At 38.7% G+C, this 12,908-nt stretch overlaps 1 protein-coding gene across 3 annotated transcripts in view; it reads right to left on the reverse strand.

Annotated features, from left to right (window-relative positions):
• Positions 1-4,545: 4,545 nt before the first annotated feature.
• The window catches only part of IBTK (inhibitor of Bruton tyrosine kinase), a 54,857-nt gene continuing 46,494 nt past the window's right edge, over positions 4,546-12,908 (reverse strand). For all 3 annotated transcript variants that reach the window (XM_083828974.1, XM_083828975.1, XM_083828973.1), the window contains exons 27-29: positions 7,519-7,587; positions 7,294-7,426; positions 4,546-5,923 (exon numbers count right to left, since the gene is read on the reverse strand). In XM_083828974.1, the coding sequence (XP_083685100.1) occupies positions 5,798-5,923; positions 7,294-7,426; positions 7,519-7,587 (328 nt within the window). In that variant the 3' untranslated portion in view covers positions 4,546-5,797. The remainder of the gene's footprint in view (positions 5,924-7,293; positions 7,427-7,518; positions 7,588-12,908) is intronic.

Below are 12,908 nucleotides of genomic sequence, written 5' to 3' on the forward strand. Positions count from 1 at the left end.
GGAGACGTAGTTCTGTAAATGGCTTAGCACCAAAAGAAAACAGTGCATTCTGGGTTGTTGTATTCTCCGTATCTTCCTAGAATAAACTTTCACGGAATAGGAAGAAAGAAAATGGCAGGAACAACAGAGAACCATAAAGTCACTTTTGGGTCAATTTTCCTTGCTTACTATTTTATTTGAAAACATCTCATGAAAATTATTATTATTTTCTTTTTTATGAGGAGAGAAAAGTAGCCAACTCTTGGTTTCCTTCTAGCTGTACATTATTATTTCAGGGAAAACACTGTGGATCTGTTAAAGTGTGCTCTTATATAAACTTGTTTTTTGTGTGCTTGCTGGTTTTGATCAGTTTTTGACATGTGATGTACCATGCAATCAAAATTATAACAAAAAACAATCAGGCTTCTAACAGTGTTATTCCCATTGCTATCTGAAAAGCTTATGTAAGAACTGGAAAAATTGGCCTGCAATGTTTTTTAAAGGTATGCATTTTAAAGAAATTCTATAGACCAATAGAGTTCATTTAAACCAAGACTGAACTCAGAGAATTCCTTTGCTATATCAAAAACAAAAGTGTTATCATATAAAACATATATTACAATTGTGAATTTATCAGCCTTCTACAATTAATAAGTGCTTTTGAAAGGTTAGATACCTAAAATGACACTACAAGAATAATTCCAGAAGGAACGTAAGTATTCAAAGCTACTTTAACCTAGAAAATAGGTAAGGGGGGGGGGGGGGGGGGGGAATATATATATATATATACACACACACACACACACACAAGATGACAGTGGAATGTGTTTTTTGCTAGGCACGGTTTCTTGCAGCTGCTGTATGAAAAGCTGCTGCTTCTACGTAGCAAGATGAATAAGAGCCAAAAGGAGCCATTCAAGAATCGATGGTAATTACTGCTTCAAATCTAATCTTCCAGTTTTACATCAGCAAACAGACAGGCTGTTCCACCACCTACACCCAGCACAGGTGCAGGCACCCAGCTTCCTATGGGAATCACCATTGCGACACTCAAAGACGCTTTTCTAAGACGGTTTACACTGAAAGACTAAGAACTAACTTGAATGTATCAACAGATCCTGCCTGTTAATATTCCTTCAAGAGCATACATAGAAATACTATCTATATAGCTCTCACCGGGTTTGAAGCAGTTGCAGGCAAAGAAATGCATTAACAATAAACTTTCGGGTTTCACCGTACTAGCCCATGGTCGGAAAGATTTCTGTCTTCCAGCGCAAAACTGGTCAGCTATTCTGGGTCGTTTCCCTCTCAGCATTTCTGAGGTTTGCCACAGCTAGACCCCAGACAGGAGGGACTCACCTTTTGAATACCTCATCCGCATCTCACTTGCCCAGGGTCAAGGGCATTGGATTTTGCAGAGGAAAGAATTTTCCCTTAATTTAACAGGCTCCTTGACGGAGTTTTAGCTTTGCTAACCAGTTCCCTGTTACTGCAAAGGTCTTTGTAATGGTAGCACCTCAATCTTGCCCATCCTCAGATGGTATCACCCAAGTCAAACCTTCAGGATTGAAGTTGCTTCATTCCAGTATAAATCTTTTATATTTAGAACAAGATCTAGTCATTCAGTGATGTATTCTGACTTAAATTGTACGCATTGGAGGAAGCATTTCTTCAGGCAACATTGTGAGTTCAATTTGAAATCACGTTCTTGAATTCCTTAGCAATAATGGAACAAAAAATGAACTTTTCAAGTTGAGCACAAAGTCACTCTTTTTATCATTTCCCTATTCCAAGTGTTTAAAAAGGGGGGGGGGGGGGGGACAAAACCATTTAAAGTCCCAAAATATTTAAAGTACCACCATAATTTCACTTTTCCCGCAGAAAGCTTTGCTAGAGCCTTTGTAAAGAAATTTATGAATTTGTACCTAAAATTTCTTGTTGTTACTTGTAAATAAAGACTTACCCATCTCATGGGCTGAGGGGGTGTGTAAAAATTAGGTTTAAATGCATACGTTAAGAGGGTATTATCCAGACTTGTAACACAAGTGAGATTAGTAATTTTCTCTTAATGCTCTTCTTTGAAAAATTGCAAAAATCAGTCTTTACACAGAGATTCCATTCAACAAAACTCTAGTTAATTTATTCACTAGAAATAGCCTCTCTTCCTAAGGAACAAAGGCTCAGAAGGGTTCTTCAATTGACTGAAGTCACCTACTTTTCCTGCATTTTCATTTCAATACACAATGGAGAACAGTTATACATTTCAAAAGTGCCTTGACACAGACTTTAATAAGTGCTGAAGACACTGCAGTAGTATTAGAATATTAGATGCTTAGATGTAATTTTGTCTCAATTTTAAAGTATTTTGAAGTTCTACTTTTCCTTACATTTTTTAAAAAGCAACTGAGGTTTGAGATAATGAACGATGGAGGAGAAAAGTGTTTACCTGTACTCAAGAAACTCAAGAAAGTTGTTTTGTTGTTTTGAAGGTTTGTTTTTGAAATATAGGAACTATTTCATAAGACGGCTTCTGCCAACTTTTCTTGAGCCAACTAGCTATAAGGTCTCTCCTGGAAATTATACACCAACACACTACATATATACACACTGTTTTCACAGTAAACTTTCACATGGTGCCTTATGTTCATTAGGACCTGGGAATTCCACCCTTGACTTAGCAACAAGTTTTGATAGAGATGCTGTTCTGATGCAAGCTAAAGGAGTTATCATGCTCAGAAATGACTAGATGTTATTAGAGCTAATGAAAGATGGAGTTCGTGTTTAACATTACAAGAAAAACCACAAACTTAGGCATCTGAGCTAGAAAATGCCAGATATTTGTTGCTGAAAACCTAGCACATGCACTAGGTCATTTATTTTCTGGTTACTCTTCCCTCAACCCTGAACATTCTCCTCATGTAGACTGGATGCAAGAGAGCAGTTGCACAGACAACTAAAATGTGATGTTTCTTTATATGCAAGCTTCGGGCATGGATACCTGTCAATAATTTCAACTATGACTTCAGCCTGTCATTTTCTGCTTTATGTAAAAACAGTTTTATCAAGGTAAAACACCTAGGAAATGTCCCTGTGGGATTTTGTTTTTAATTTGTCTAGGAAAAATAACTAGAAGAAATCAAACTGTGAATATTCATTCACTTGACATGTATAAAATCTGTAACCAGATTAATGGTTCTACTTATTTCCTCCTTATATACGACATACTTATTTCTTTGGCCTTAAGAATTCTGATAGACTAGAACAAAAAAATAGGATTGCCAAAAAAGATTGTGACATCAAATTTTCAAAGATCATATGAAAATCCATTTAGAGAAGAAGCCAGCATAACGTCCACAGGCACATTTACACAGATCATTACAATCAGACACCCACCTACATATTGAATGAATTGAGCGGCACATCTCAGCACATTTCACTAGATGAATACAGATCCAGTGCTATATATCAAACAGGTATAAATAGAATAGAGTTTTAGAAGTCTTAAAATACCCCCTGAATATTTTTTCAGAAGACATCTGGTAAAATACCTCTCATGGTGAGCTTGCACAAACTGGAGAGAGCCCAGCAAACGACCACAACGATGACTGGGGCAGCTGACACATGAGGAGAGACTCAAAGAGCAGGGACTGTTTAGCCCGGAGAAGAGAAAGTTCGGAGGGATCTTAATGTGTATAAATAACTGATGGGGAGGGACAGGGAAGAAAATGGAGAAACTCTTCTCAAAGGTGGCCAGTGACGTAAGAAGAAACAAAAAACACTGACTGCAATACAGGAAGTTCTGTTGACATGTGAAAGGGCCTTTTTACCGTGAGGATGGTCAAACATAAGACAGGTTACCCAGAGAGCTTGTGGAGTCTCCGTTGCTGGAGAAATTCAAAGCCTGATTGGTCATGGCCCTGGGAAATCTGCTCTAGCTGGGCCTGCTTGGGCAGGGGACATCAGACTGGGCAATCTCCAGAGGTTCCGCTCAGTCTTGATGATGTGATTATAATGTCTATACAAAAAAATAATACACCTACATCACATTAATCCCAGGAAATGATATTGGTTTTAGATGAAAGCAAAGTATGCAACTGAGAATTTAAAGTTCTACCACTTCCACAGAAAGACATTTTTATCTGTTGAGGTACCAGATTTTTGTTTGGGCTTTCATGTGTACCGTATAAGCTAACCCCAAAGTGAACCAGTGAGTTCTTTATACAGTGACTACTTTATACTTGAGAACAAATTGGGTTCATATCTGGAAAAGGCCGGTGCTTTTATAGCTATTTCTCACAGTACATAAGCTTTCTTTTAATTCAGGATAGTTTCAGCAGGCCCTACGGCACTGCACTGCATCAAGCAAAGCACTTAACGAAAGTATCCTCATCAGTATATCAAATGAATCAGCAGCAGAATTTAAAACAGAACATCTACATCTTCTGTTTTCTGTGTAGCTCCACAACACCTATAGTTCTTGTTTCACACCTAGAAGAAACTTTTATATTATTCTGTAGGTACCTAAAGCATTGATTATACATAAACAGCACAAAAAAGTATATTAACTTTGTGTAAATCAAGAATTTATGGTTTATTGCATTTGTTTACAACTTCCATGGGGGATTTTTGGTGTAGCTTAACCTGAAACCATTAGACATATCTACACAGCTTTTTTCACGACTCAACTCTTATCACACAGTGATCAATTCTCTTCATTCATCTTCTGTAGCTCTCAATTCCAGTTTTCCAGAGTTCATGAGTACTGACACTATTGAAAAAGTGGAAGTTCAAACACACCTATACAAACAAACTAGACAGAATATTGTAGGTAAGGCTATCCTTTTTTTTTGTTTTTCTTTATATATATAAATTTGTTTAAACCAGGCACAGAGAACTTCAGAAAACACAATACTGAAAGCCACCTATGATACTCTTCGCAGGTTAGGAGTTTGCAAATTCCACAATCAAGCATTCATCCCCATAGCTTTAACAATGAACATATAGATCTTGTACTTCCTCAGCACTTCAAGTGAATTGTACCTTAAACACAGTGGTGCTAAAACTGTACCATATTTACCAGAATAAGACTATAGATGAGCTAATTAAGTGCCACCATGTTGCATTCAACTGTGTACTTTACTTCACAACAGAACTGACTGCTCTAAGGCCAGTCTCACAACAAGTGAAAAAAAACATGCACAACTGAACTGAGAGCAGGCAATGGTTGGGCACTTAGGTACAGCATAGAGGTTCGTTGTGGAGCATAACAGTAAAAAGTACTGGTCACGGCAGTAAGAGAACCAGTACTTACATACAGAAGTTAAGGAAAAACTGCATTATCAAACTGTACTTTTACATGAAGTTCAAGCACAAACTTTTTATCATATTCCCAATTTGCCAGAATGCTCTGAAGAACATAACCCCCCCAAAAAACTTTAAAGATGTATAATCCTGCACAATCAATTCCACATTAAATCACAAAATAAGCACTCGCTTTTCAGCCACCTGTGAATTTAACAAAAAACCCTTACAATTTAAATTAGCAAATGCATTTCCAATCTACAGCTTCATGTGACACTACTAGTAATAGGCCTTGTTAAAGAAATTCTCTCAAAACATACATACAATATATACTGTGGGTAAAGGACACAGTGAACAAATTACTTCCATTTTCTCTACCAAATACCTACTGATTATGTGCAATTTTTAATGCTGATGTTAAAAGTTACATGATTTGTGTTCTTCCAGTCCCATTCTAATTGGAAAAGAATTAGGATTTCAGAAGTGCACATATAATATGGACTGTGAACAGTACAAATTAGTGCTTGTTCCACATAGGTGTTGCCATAGGTCCCTGCGGAGCCCTTTCAACAGTCACAAATTCATCAGGGTTGTCAAAAGCTTCATAGTGCATCAATAAATCTTGAATAGCACACTCCTCAATCTGGAAGGAAAAAAAAATAATGTATTTCAGTGCCAGACCCACATTTATACCAGTAATTACAGCACAGTTACAAACAGATTTTTGGGGCCCTGAGTATGCCTGCTACAGACCTCATCAAGAGGAAGTAATATTAGATGAGGTCTTCACGCAACTGGAAGAAGCCTCGTGTTTGCAAGCCCTGGTCCTCATGGGAAACTTAAGCCACCCTAATATCTGCTCTTACGGCAAACACAGCAGGGCACAAACAGTCCAGAAGGTTTGCATTGGTGACAACTTCCTAATACAGGTGATCAGCCAATGAAGTCGATCAAAGTGGTGGATCTCAGACTCACAAACAAGGAAGGACTGTTCAGAGATGGTAGAGTCAAGGGCAGCCTTGGCTGCAGTGACCCTGAGACAGTAGACTTCAGGATCTCAAGAGAAGTGACCATGACAAATAGCAGAATCACAACCCTAGACCTTCAAGAGAACAGATGATGATCTGATGAAGGATCTGCTTGGAAAAGAAATCATAAAAAATGGCCCTTGAAAGAAGAGGAGTCCAGAAAAGCTGTTTGATTTTAAGGTCACTGCTTCTAAGCTCAAGAATGGTCTATGTCAACGAACAGAAAGTCAAACAAGAATGGAAGGAGGGCTGCATCAATAACAAAGAGCTCCTTAAAAAAATCAATCACAAAAAGGAAACATATACAAGGTGGAAGCAGAGAAATGGTCCAGAAGAAAAACACAGACACTAAGCGCGCAGGAACAGATTTAGTAAAGCCAAAGCCCAGATGGAGCTGAATCTGGGAAGTGACATGAAGCTAAGAGAGCTGCAGTTGCTAAACACGGAGAAGAGAAAACTCAGGGAGATCTCAGCAATGTGTGTAAACAGCTGATGGGAGAGTAAAGAAGACTGAGCAAGACATCTCAGTGGTGTCCAGTGACAGCCTGAAACACAGAAAATTGCAAACTTTTTTTTTTAAACTGTAAGAGTGGTTGGATACTGGAACAGGCTTCCCAGTGAGGCTGTGGAGTCTCCATCCATCATTGGAGATACTCAAAAGCTGTCAGGGAAAAGTCAAGTAACATTCTCTAGCTGATCCTGCTCTGAGCAGGGACTTGGACTAGGCAATTAACGGAGATTCCAGCCTCCACCAGTTTGTGATCCTGTGGACTTCTGGATATCAGTTGTGGGCTCAATAGCCAGTTTGACTTTAATATAGACCTGCCTTATCAAACAGTGATGTAAAGCTATTATTAAATTATATTTAATATCATTATATAAATGATACTGAATGTACCAATACATAATTAGTCCTAAAAACTCATCTCTGAAACAACTAGTGGAAAATCCTTGTGTACCCACCCACAGTAACTTAGCACTTTACCTGGATCAAAGCCAAAGGTTTCTCTCTGCTCCTAATAAGAGCAGCTTCTTGCTGGAGCTCTTCTTCTACAATAGCTGCAAACATGATAGGTGCCATCACAGGAGAGTTAGTTGGTGATGTTGCTAACCAAGGACTGCAAAAAAAAAAAAGCAAGTGATATTATGAGGCAACATCAGGAACAAGGTTAGCACAACACACAGAAAAACTCCAGAGTTTATGCCTTACTTATGATTCTCCAGTGGTGGAGAATCCAGAACACGGTCTTCCAGACTTGGGCTACTTCTAGCTGTGCATCTGGAAAAAGGCAGGAAAGAAAAGTAAAGTAAAAGTCACTGACAAAGCATTCTCCTAAATCATAATGAATTACAAAGTCAAAGTAGCCAATTACAATTTATTTATTTTTTTCTCCATAAGATAGGCATTGGGAAGTAACGCTGAGTTTGTCTTTAAATGTGACACTGTGACTAGTAGGGACACTTTGATACTCATTTCTGACTACCAGAACTTAACAGATTTTCAGCTTGAGCATTAAGTCTGGCATTTCCCAACAACTAACCTGGAAAATAGTCAACTGAATTATACACTAACAGCATTTAGTATAGATCTGTTTGCAATTCACATGGAAAGAGAATGTCTTCAAGATATAAAAACCCCTGTATTCAAATCAAAACATTAAAAGAGCCAGTACTATAAAAGCACTAGCAAATTATTTCCTGAAGTGTAAGACCAGAAATTATGGACTTTCAGTATGTATCCTGCAAACACCTCCTATATTCATTAAGGACAGCATACAACTAGAATTAATGGAATTGAAAAAACAAATCCTATCCTGAAATACCAATAAGGAGTTCCCGACAAGAAGACATTTTATTCCTTCATAAAATGTTAACCTGTCTACAAAAAGAAATCACATTTGGTATATTTTATGCCTTAAGAGACAAGTATTTGTATCAAAAAAATCCTACATCAGTAAGATGAGAGAAACTTATCCTTGTTATTTAAAATCTATCTTTGGCAACATGTGCAACTTCCAGAACTCTAATAAAGTGTTATAGCATAATATGAAATGCTAGCAGACTTTTTTTCTGAATTATTCTATGGCACTGAATTACTCTAATGGTGTTGGTATTTTAATAAATCAGTCTCAATTTTCTTTAAGGCTTTGGTAATCCTTTGAAAGTGGCCACAAACTCTTGGAAAAGAGGAAACATCTATAGAAAGCTATCTAATAAGAGAATTCCAGTAACTGCTAAGTTCTCTGCCGGGAATTTTTTCCCCAGAACAAAACTCCAAGGACAACAAGAACCACGATTCCTACTGCTAAGCAATGAGAGCAGGATGTCAAAAAAGCTGAAAGACATCCATCACCAGAAGTGACATTTAAATAAACCATGCCCAGATTTTTGTCACAAAAGCTAATTTTGCCCACCAAACAGCCAAATACTCAATAAACAGAATGAACACAAACGTTAACATCTGCCAAGGCACAACACTGGACTTCAGAAGAGGATCTCTGCAGTGTCACTCCCATGAATCAAACCCAGCAGATCTACCTTCTGCCAGCTCATATTGCTTCTGTGTTTCCACTGGAAAAGTACAGTTCATATGAGCCAAGATGATCACTTGCCTCCATTTTCAGTAATACTGACTGTATCAGACTCTAGCAAGACAGCCAGTGAGACACTGTATGGAGAGGAAGCCAAAAAGGTGTGGTACTTTCCAAACTGAGTGTTTCTGGATAACCACTGTTCCAGAACTTTGAAGGAACTGACACAAGAAATAAGAGCTGCATGGCAAGAGAGGTCAAATCTGCTTTATCAGTCTCCACACTGAGTATCTATAGAGCCGCAGTTCATTTAGTTTGACATTATTAATTTGCAATTCTTTTTTCCATGAGGATTGAAGAATAGATGGGGGGAAAAAAAAGGTAGAAAAACAGTATCTTGTATTTTTTTTTCCCATTTTATCTTTGGTAAAAGAAAACTAAGGGCAGGATAGACAATCCTACTTTCTTTAATAAAGGTATCAGGTCATGCCAGGTAAGTGTGATAAACCAATATGGGAATTCTGTAAGACACTAAGTGCCACATAATCATTAGATTTAATTTTTTTCTTCCTTGATGAATGTCTTCTACCTCTCCTCCCTAGCTAATTTCTTACTCACTTTACAGCTGGGTTAATCATTATTAAAAAAATAAGTTAACTAAAATAAATCTTACCATAAATTAATGCTGGTGAATGCAATAAGCAGCAATGCTCAAACCAACAAAATTGATAGTAACTATTAATTTAGCAAAGAATAATATAAACGGAGTGTCTGTGAAACAAAGAAAATTCAGAAGTACAAACAAGAGAGACTGTGTGAAGTGCAGCTATTTAAGCTAGGAATTTTTCAGCTTGAAGAGAAAGAAGAATCCAGGGTACACTGATCATGAATCAGAAGTATGTGGCTGGGAAAAAACAGTCTTGACTCAGAAGTATGCTGGACAAGTTTCCATTTGAAACGGATATTTCTGTCACCATATACAACACAGGATGAATATTACTTGAAAGAGCTTTCAGTTTTTGCCTTCGAGATTCAATGGAGAATAATCTAAATTGTCACAGATGCAGAGAAGGAAAAACTGGTATTGAATTTTCCACCGATCATTTTCTGAGAGACTACAAGTTATCTCTAACCTTGCAAAGAAAAAAATGAGAGGGAATATGACTGCACTTCACAGACAGGATGTGGACTGATTGCTGATCTTCAGAACAGCCTCCTCCAGACACCAAACCAATTATTCCAATGTGCCTGAAGGCAAGCAAGTATGGCAAAAGGTTGGCATGAATTAGCAGGCAACTCTAGACTGAGTTCAGATACAAGTGGGACAACAGTCAAAGCGGGGACAGACTACACAGGAGGAAGATGGAAACATTACTTCACTGTATAAGGACAGAGTTTTAAGAGCCAAAAGCTCAGCTGGAGCTGAAACAACCTGCAGATATGCAGGGCAAAGAGAAGTGCTTCTACAGTAACAGGAAGAAAAAACAACCAATTAACCACAGAGGTTTCATGATGACTACAAACAGCTAAATGTTATAATACCGACTTTTCAAGATGACGGATGTCGACTTTTCAAGAAGACGGATGTGGGGAACTACAGACTGATCAGTCTCACCTTTATCTCCAGGAACGTTGTAGAGTAAATTGTTCCTCAAGTCATTTCTGAGCACATGAGACCAGATGGTGAGTGGGAAGAGCCCACATGAATTTATCACCAATGGCAAATTATCTGGAAACCTGCTTTCTATGAAAGGGTGACTGGCTCTGGACACAACCAGAGAGCAGATGATGTCATTATCTTTCTTTTTTGCTTTTGCAAGCCAAATAGTTATACACAGTCTTCACGTAATTTGCATCCTTGCAATCAGTTTGAAAAATATGGACTGGGTAAACGTACTACGAGATGTGTGGAAAATGGGCTGGGACTGCAAGGCTCAAAGGGTTCTGGATCAGCTATATGAAGTCCAACTGGAAACCAATTACTAGTGGTGGTCCACAGGGATTAATACTGGAACCAGTACTGTTTCATGTCTTCAGTCATCTGGATGGAAGGATGGTGTGCACTCTTAGCGAGCCCACGGATGGATAGGGACAGGCTGAGGATGCATGCAGCAGTCCATGTGCTGAATGCCAGGCTGCCCTTCAGAAGGGCCTCAAGAGGCTAAAAAAAAAAATGGGCAAACGAGGACTGATGAAATTCAAAGTCAAAAGTAAATTTACATACTTGGAAGAGAATATCCCCATAGAGCAGCACAGGACAGGGGCTATCTGGCTAGAAAAGGTTAACTCTGCAGAAAAGGACCTGTGAAGTCTGGACAGGCAGCCAGGTAAATATGAACCAGTACATGCCCTTGCAGCAAAGACGACCAACGGCATACTGGGCTAGCAAAAGCACAGCCATACAGTCAAAGGAAATGATTCTTCCCCTCTGTGCTCTATTTATGAGGTTACAGAGTATCATATCTATTCTGGGGCTCCTCAATACAAGAAAGATGTTGGCATGCTGGAAAAAGTCCAGGGGAGAGTTACCAAAATTAGGGACACGTGGCAGGAAACAGCTGAAAGAACTGTTTGCTCAATCCTAGGAGAAGGTGGCAAAGGGGAGATCTCATTGCCGCCTTCAACTACCTCACTGGAGGGTTGAGGAAAGATGCAAGAATCTTCTTAGAGGTGCACAGAGGCAGAATAAGAGACAATAGATACAGGCTGCAAAATGAGAAGTCCCAGTAAGATGTAAGGAAAAAAACACCACCATGGGGATGATTACGATTATGTTGCCTAGAAAGGTTGGGGTATCTACATTCTTGGAAGTACCACAAGTCAACTGGGCCAGGCCCTGAGCAACGTGATCTAGCCAGACATATTTTGAGCAGGAGGCTGGACTACAGAATCTAAATTGTTCTATGTTTTCAACATAGGGGACTGCTTTTGTCTGAGGTCTAGATAAATCAGCTTCCAGCTTTTGCTACAGATCATATAAATAATACAAGAATAAAAACTAGGAAAGAATCAAAGAAGAGGAAGGACAGAACAGGAAAAGATGATGATTTTCTCCTTGCCAGTTCATTTAATTAAGTGCATGTTTGTACAGCTTACTGAATGCCTTTATTCTGGTGTCATCTCTACTTTCTCTCTTTTTCCACCCGCTCTAATAATGCTCACCTTCCTGAACATTGACAATAATCTGCATCTATCCAGCCCATTTGAATGATACTCTCTCCTTTCCACTCATAATCCACAGAACTCACAGCACTACTATGAACAAGTCCAAATAGACTGCTGTACTTAACCAGTCTGTTACGAGTATAAGGAGTTTTTCTCCAGAGTGAGAAAAACAAAACACACAAGCTTCCATTAACTGCCATTCACAGTTCCAGTATCACAGCACACTCTAGTGATCAATTAACTGACAAGTTTAAGTACCTGTGTTGTCTACCTCAATTTAAGTAGGGCTTTAAAATGTAGGAAGCAGTCCAGATATTTTGAAGCTGTTTACACATATGTACATCTGTGTTTCTTGCTAGAAAGAAGCTTATTCCAGATATTAAATCAACTGCAGATATTTCAACATGCTAGATTAATTCCTCAGCTGGCACCAAAATGACTAGGAGAAATGGAACAGAGGGGAAACGGGAAGTGAGGATATATAGAAAAATGGAGAAAAACCCTAAAAACATAAAACTTGGAAACCTGGAAGTCTCGAAAATTAAAGACTGATGCAGAGATATAAGTGGCTCTGCATGGAAACAAACCAGCCAAGTATCGGTACTGAACCAGCCTGATTAACTCAGCTGGCTGAACTTGCTGTGACTCCTGCACAGCCACCGACATGTCCCAACACTCGACTTCTCAGTGTTTCTTGAGGATTTGTTCACTTGAAACCATGTCAGGTCTGGTGCCTCTGTGACCTAATGACTGCTCTCAGGAAAAGAGCACAGAGGCTGGTCTCCTGCAGAACCTCTTGGGTTTTGCTGTACCATATCACTCATGCACTAGTTATTAGCTCAATATTAGCCAAGCCAAAACTAGGCCATTCCCATGCGAAGCCAGAGAGACATGTTTCCACTAA

Source organism: Anser anser (genome assembly GCF_964211835.1).
Source record: "Anser anser genome assembly, chromosome: 3".
NCBI lineage: Eukaryota > Metazoa > Chordata > Aves > Anseriformes > Anatidae > Anser > Anser anser.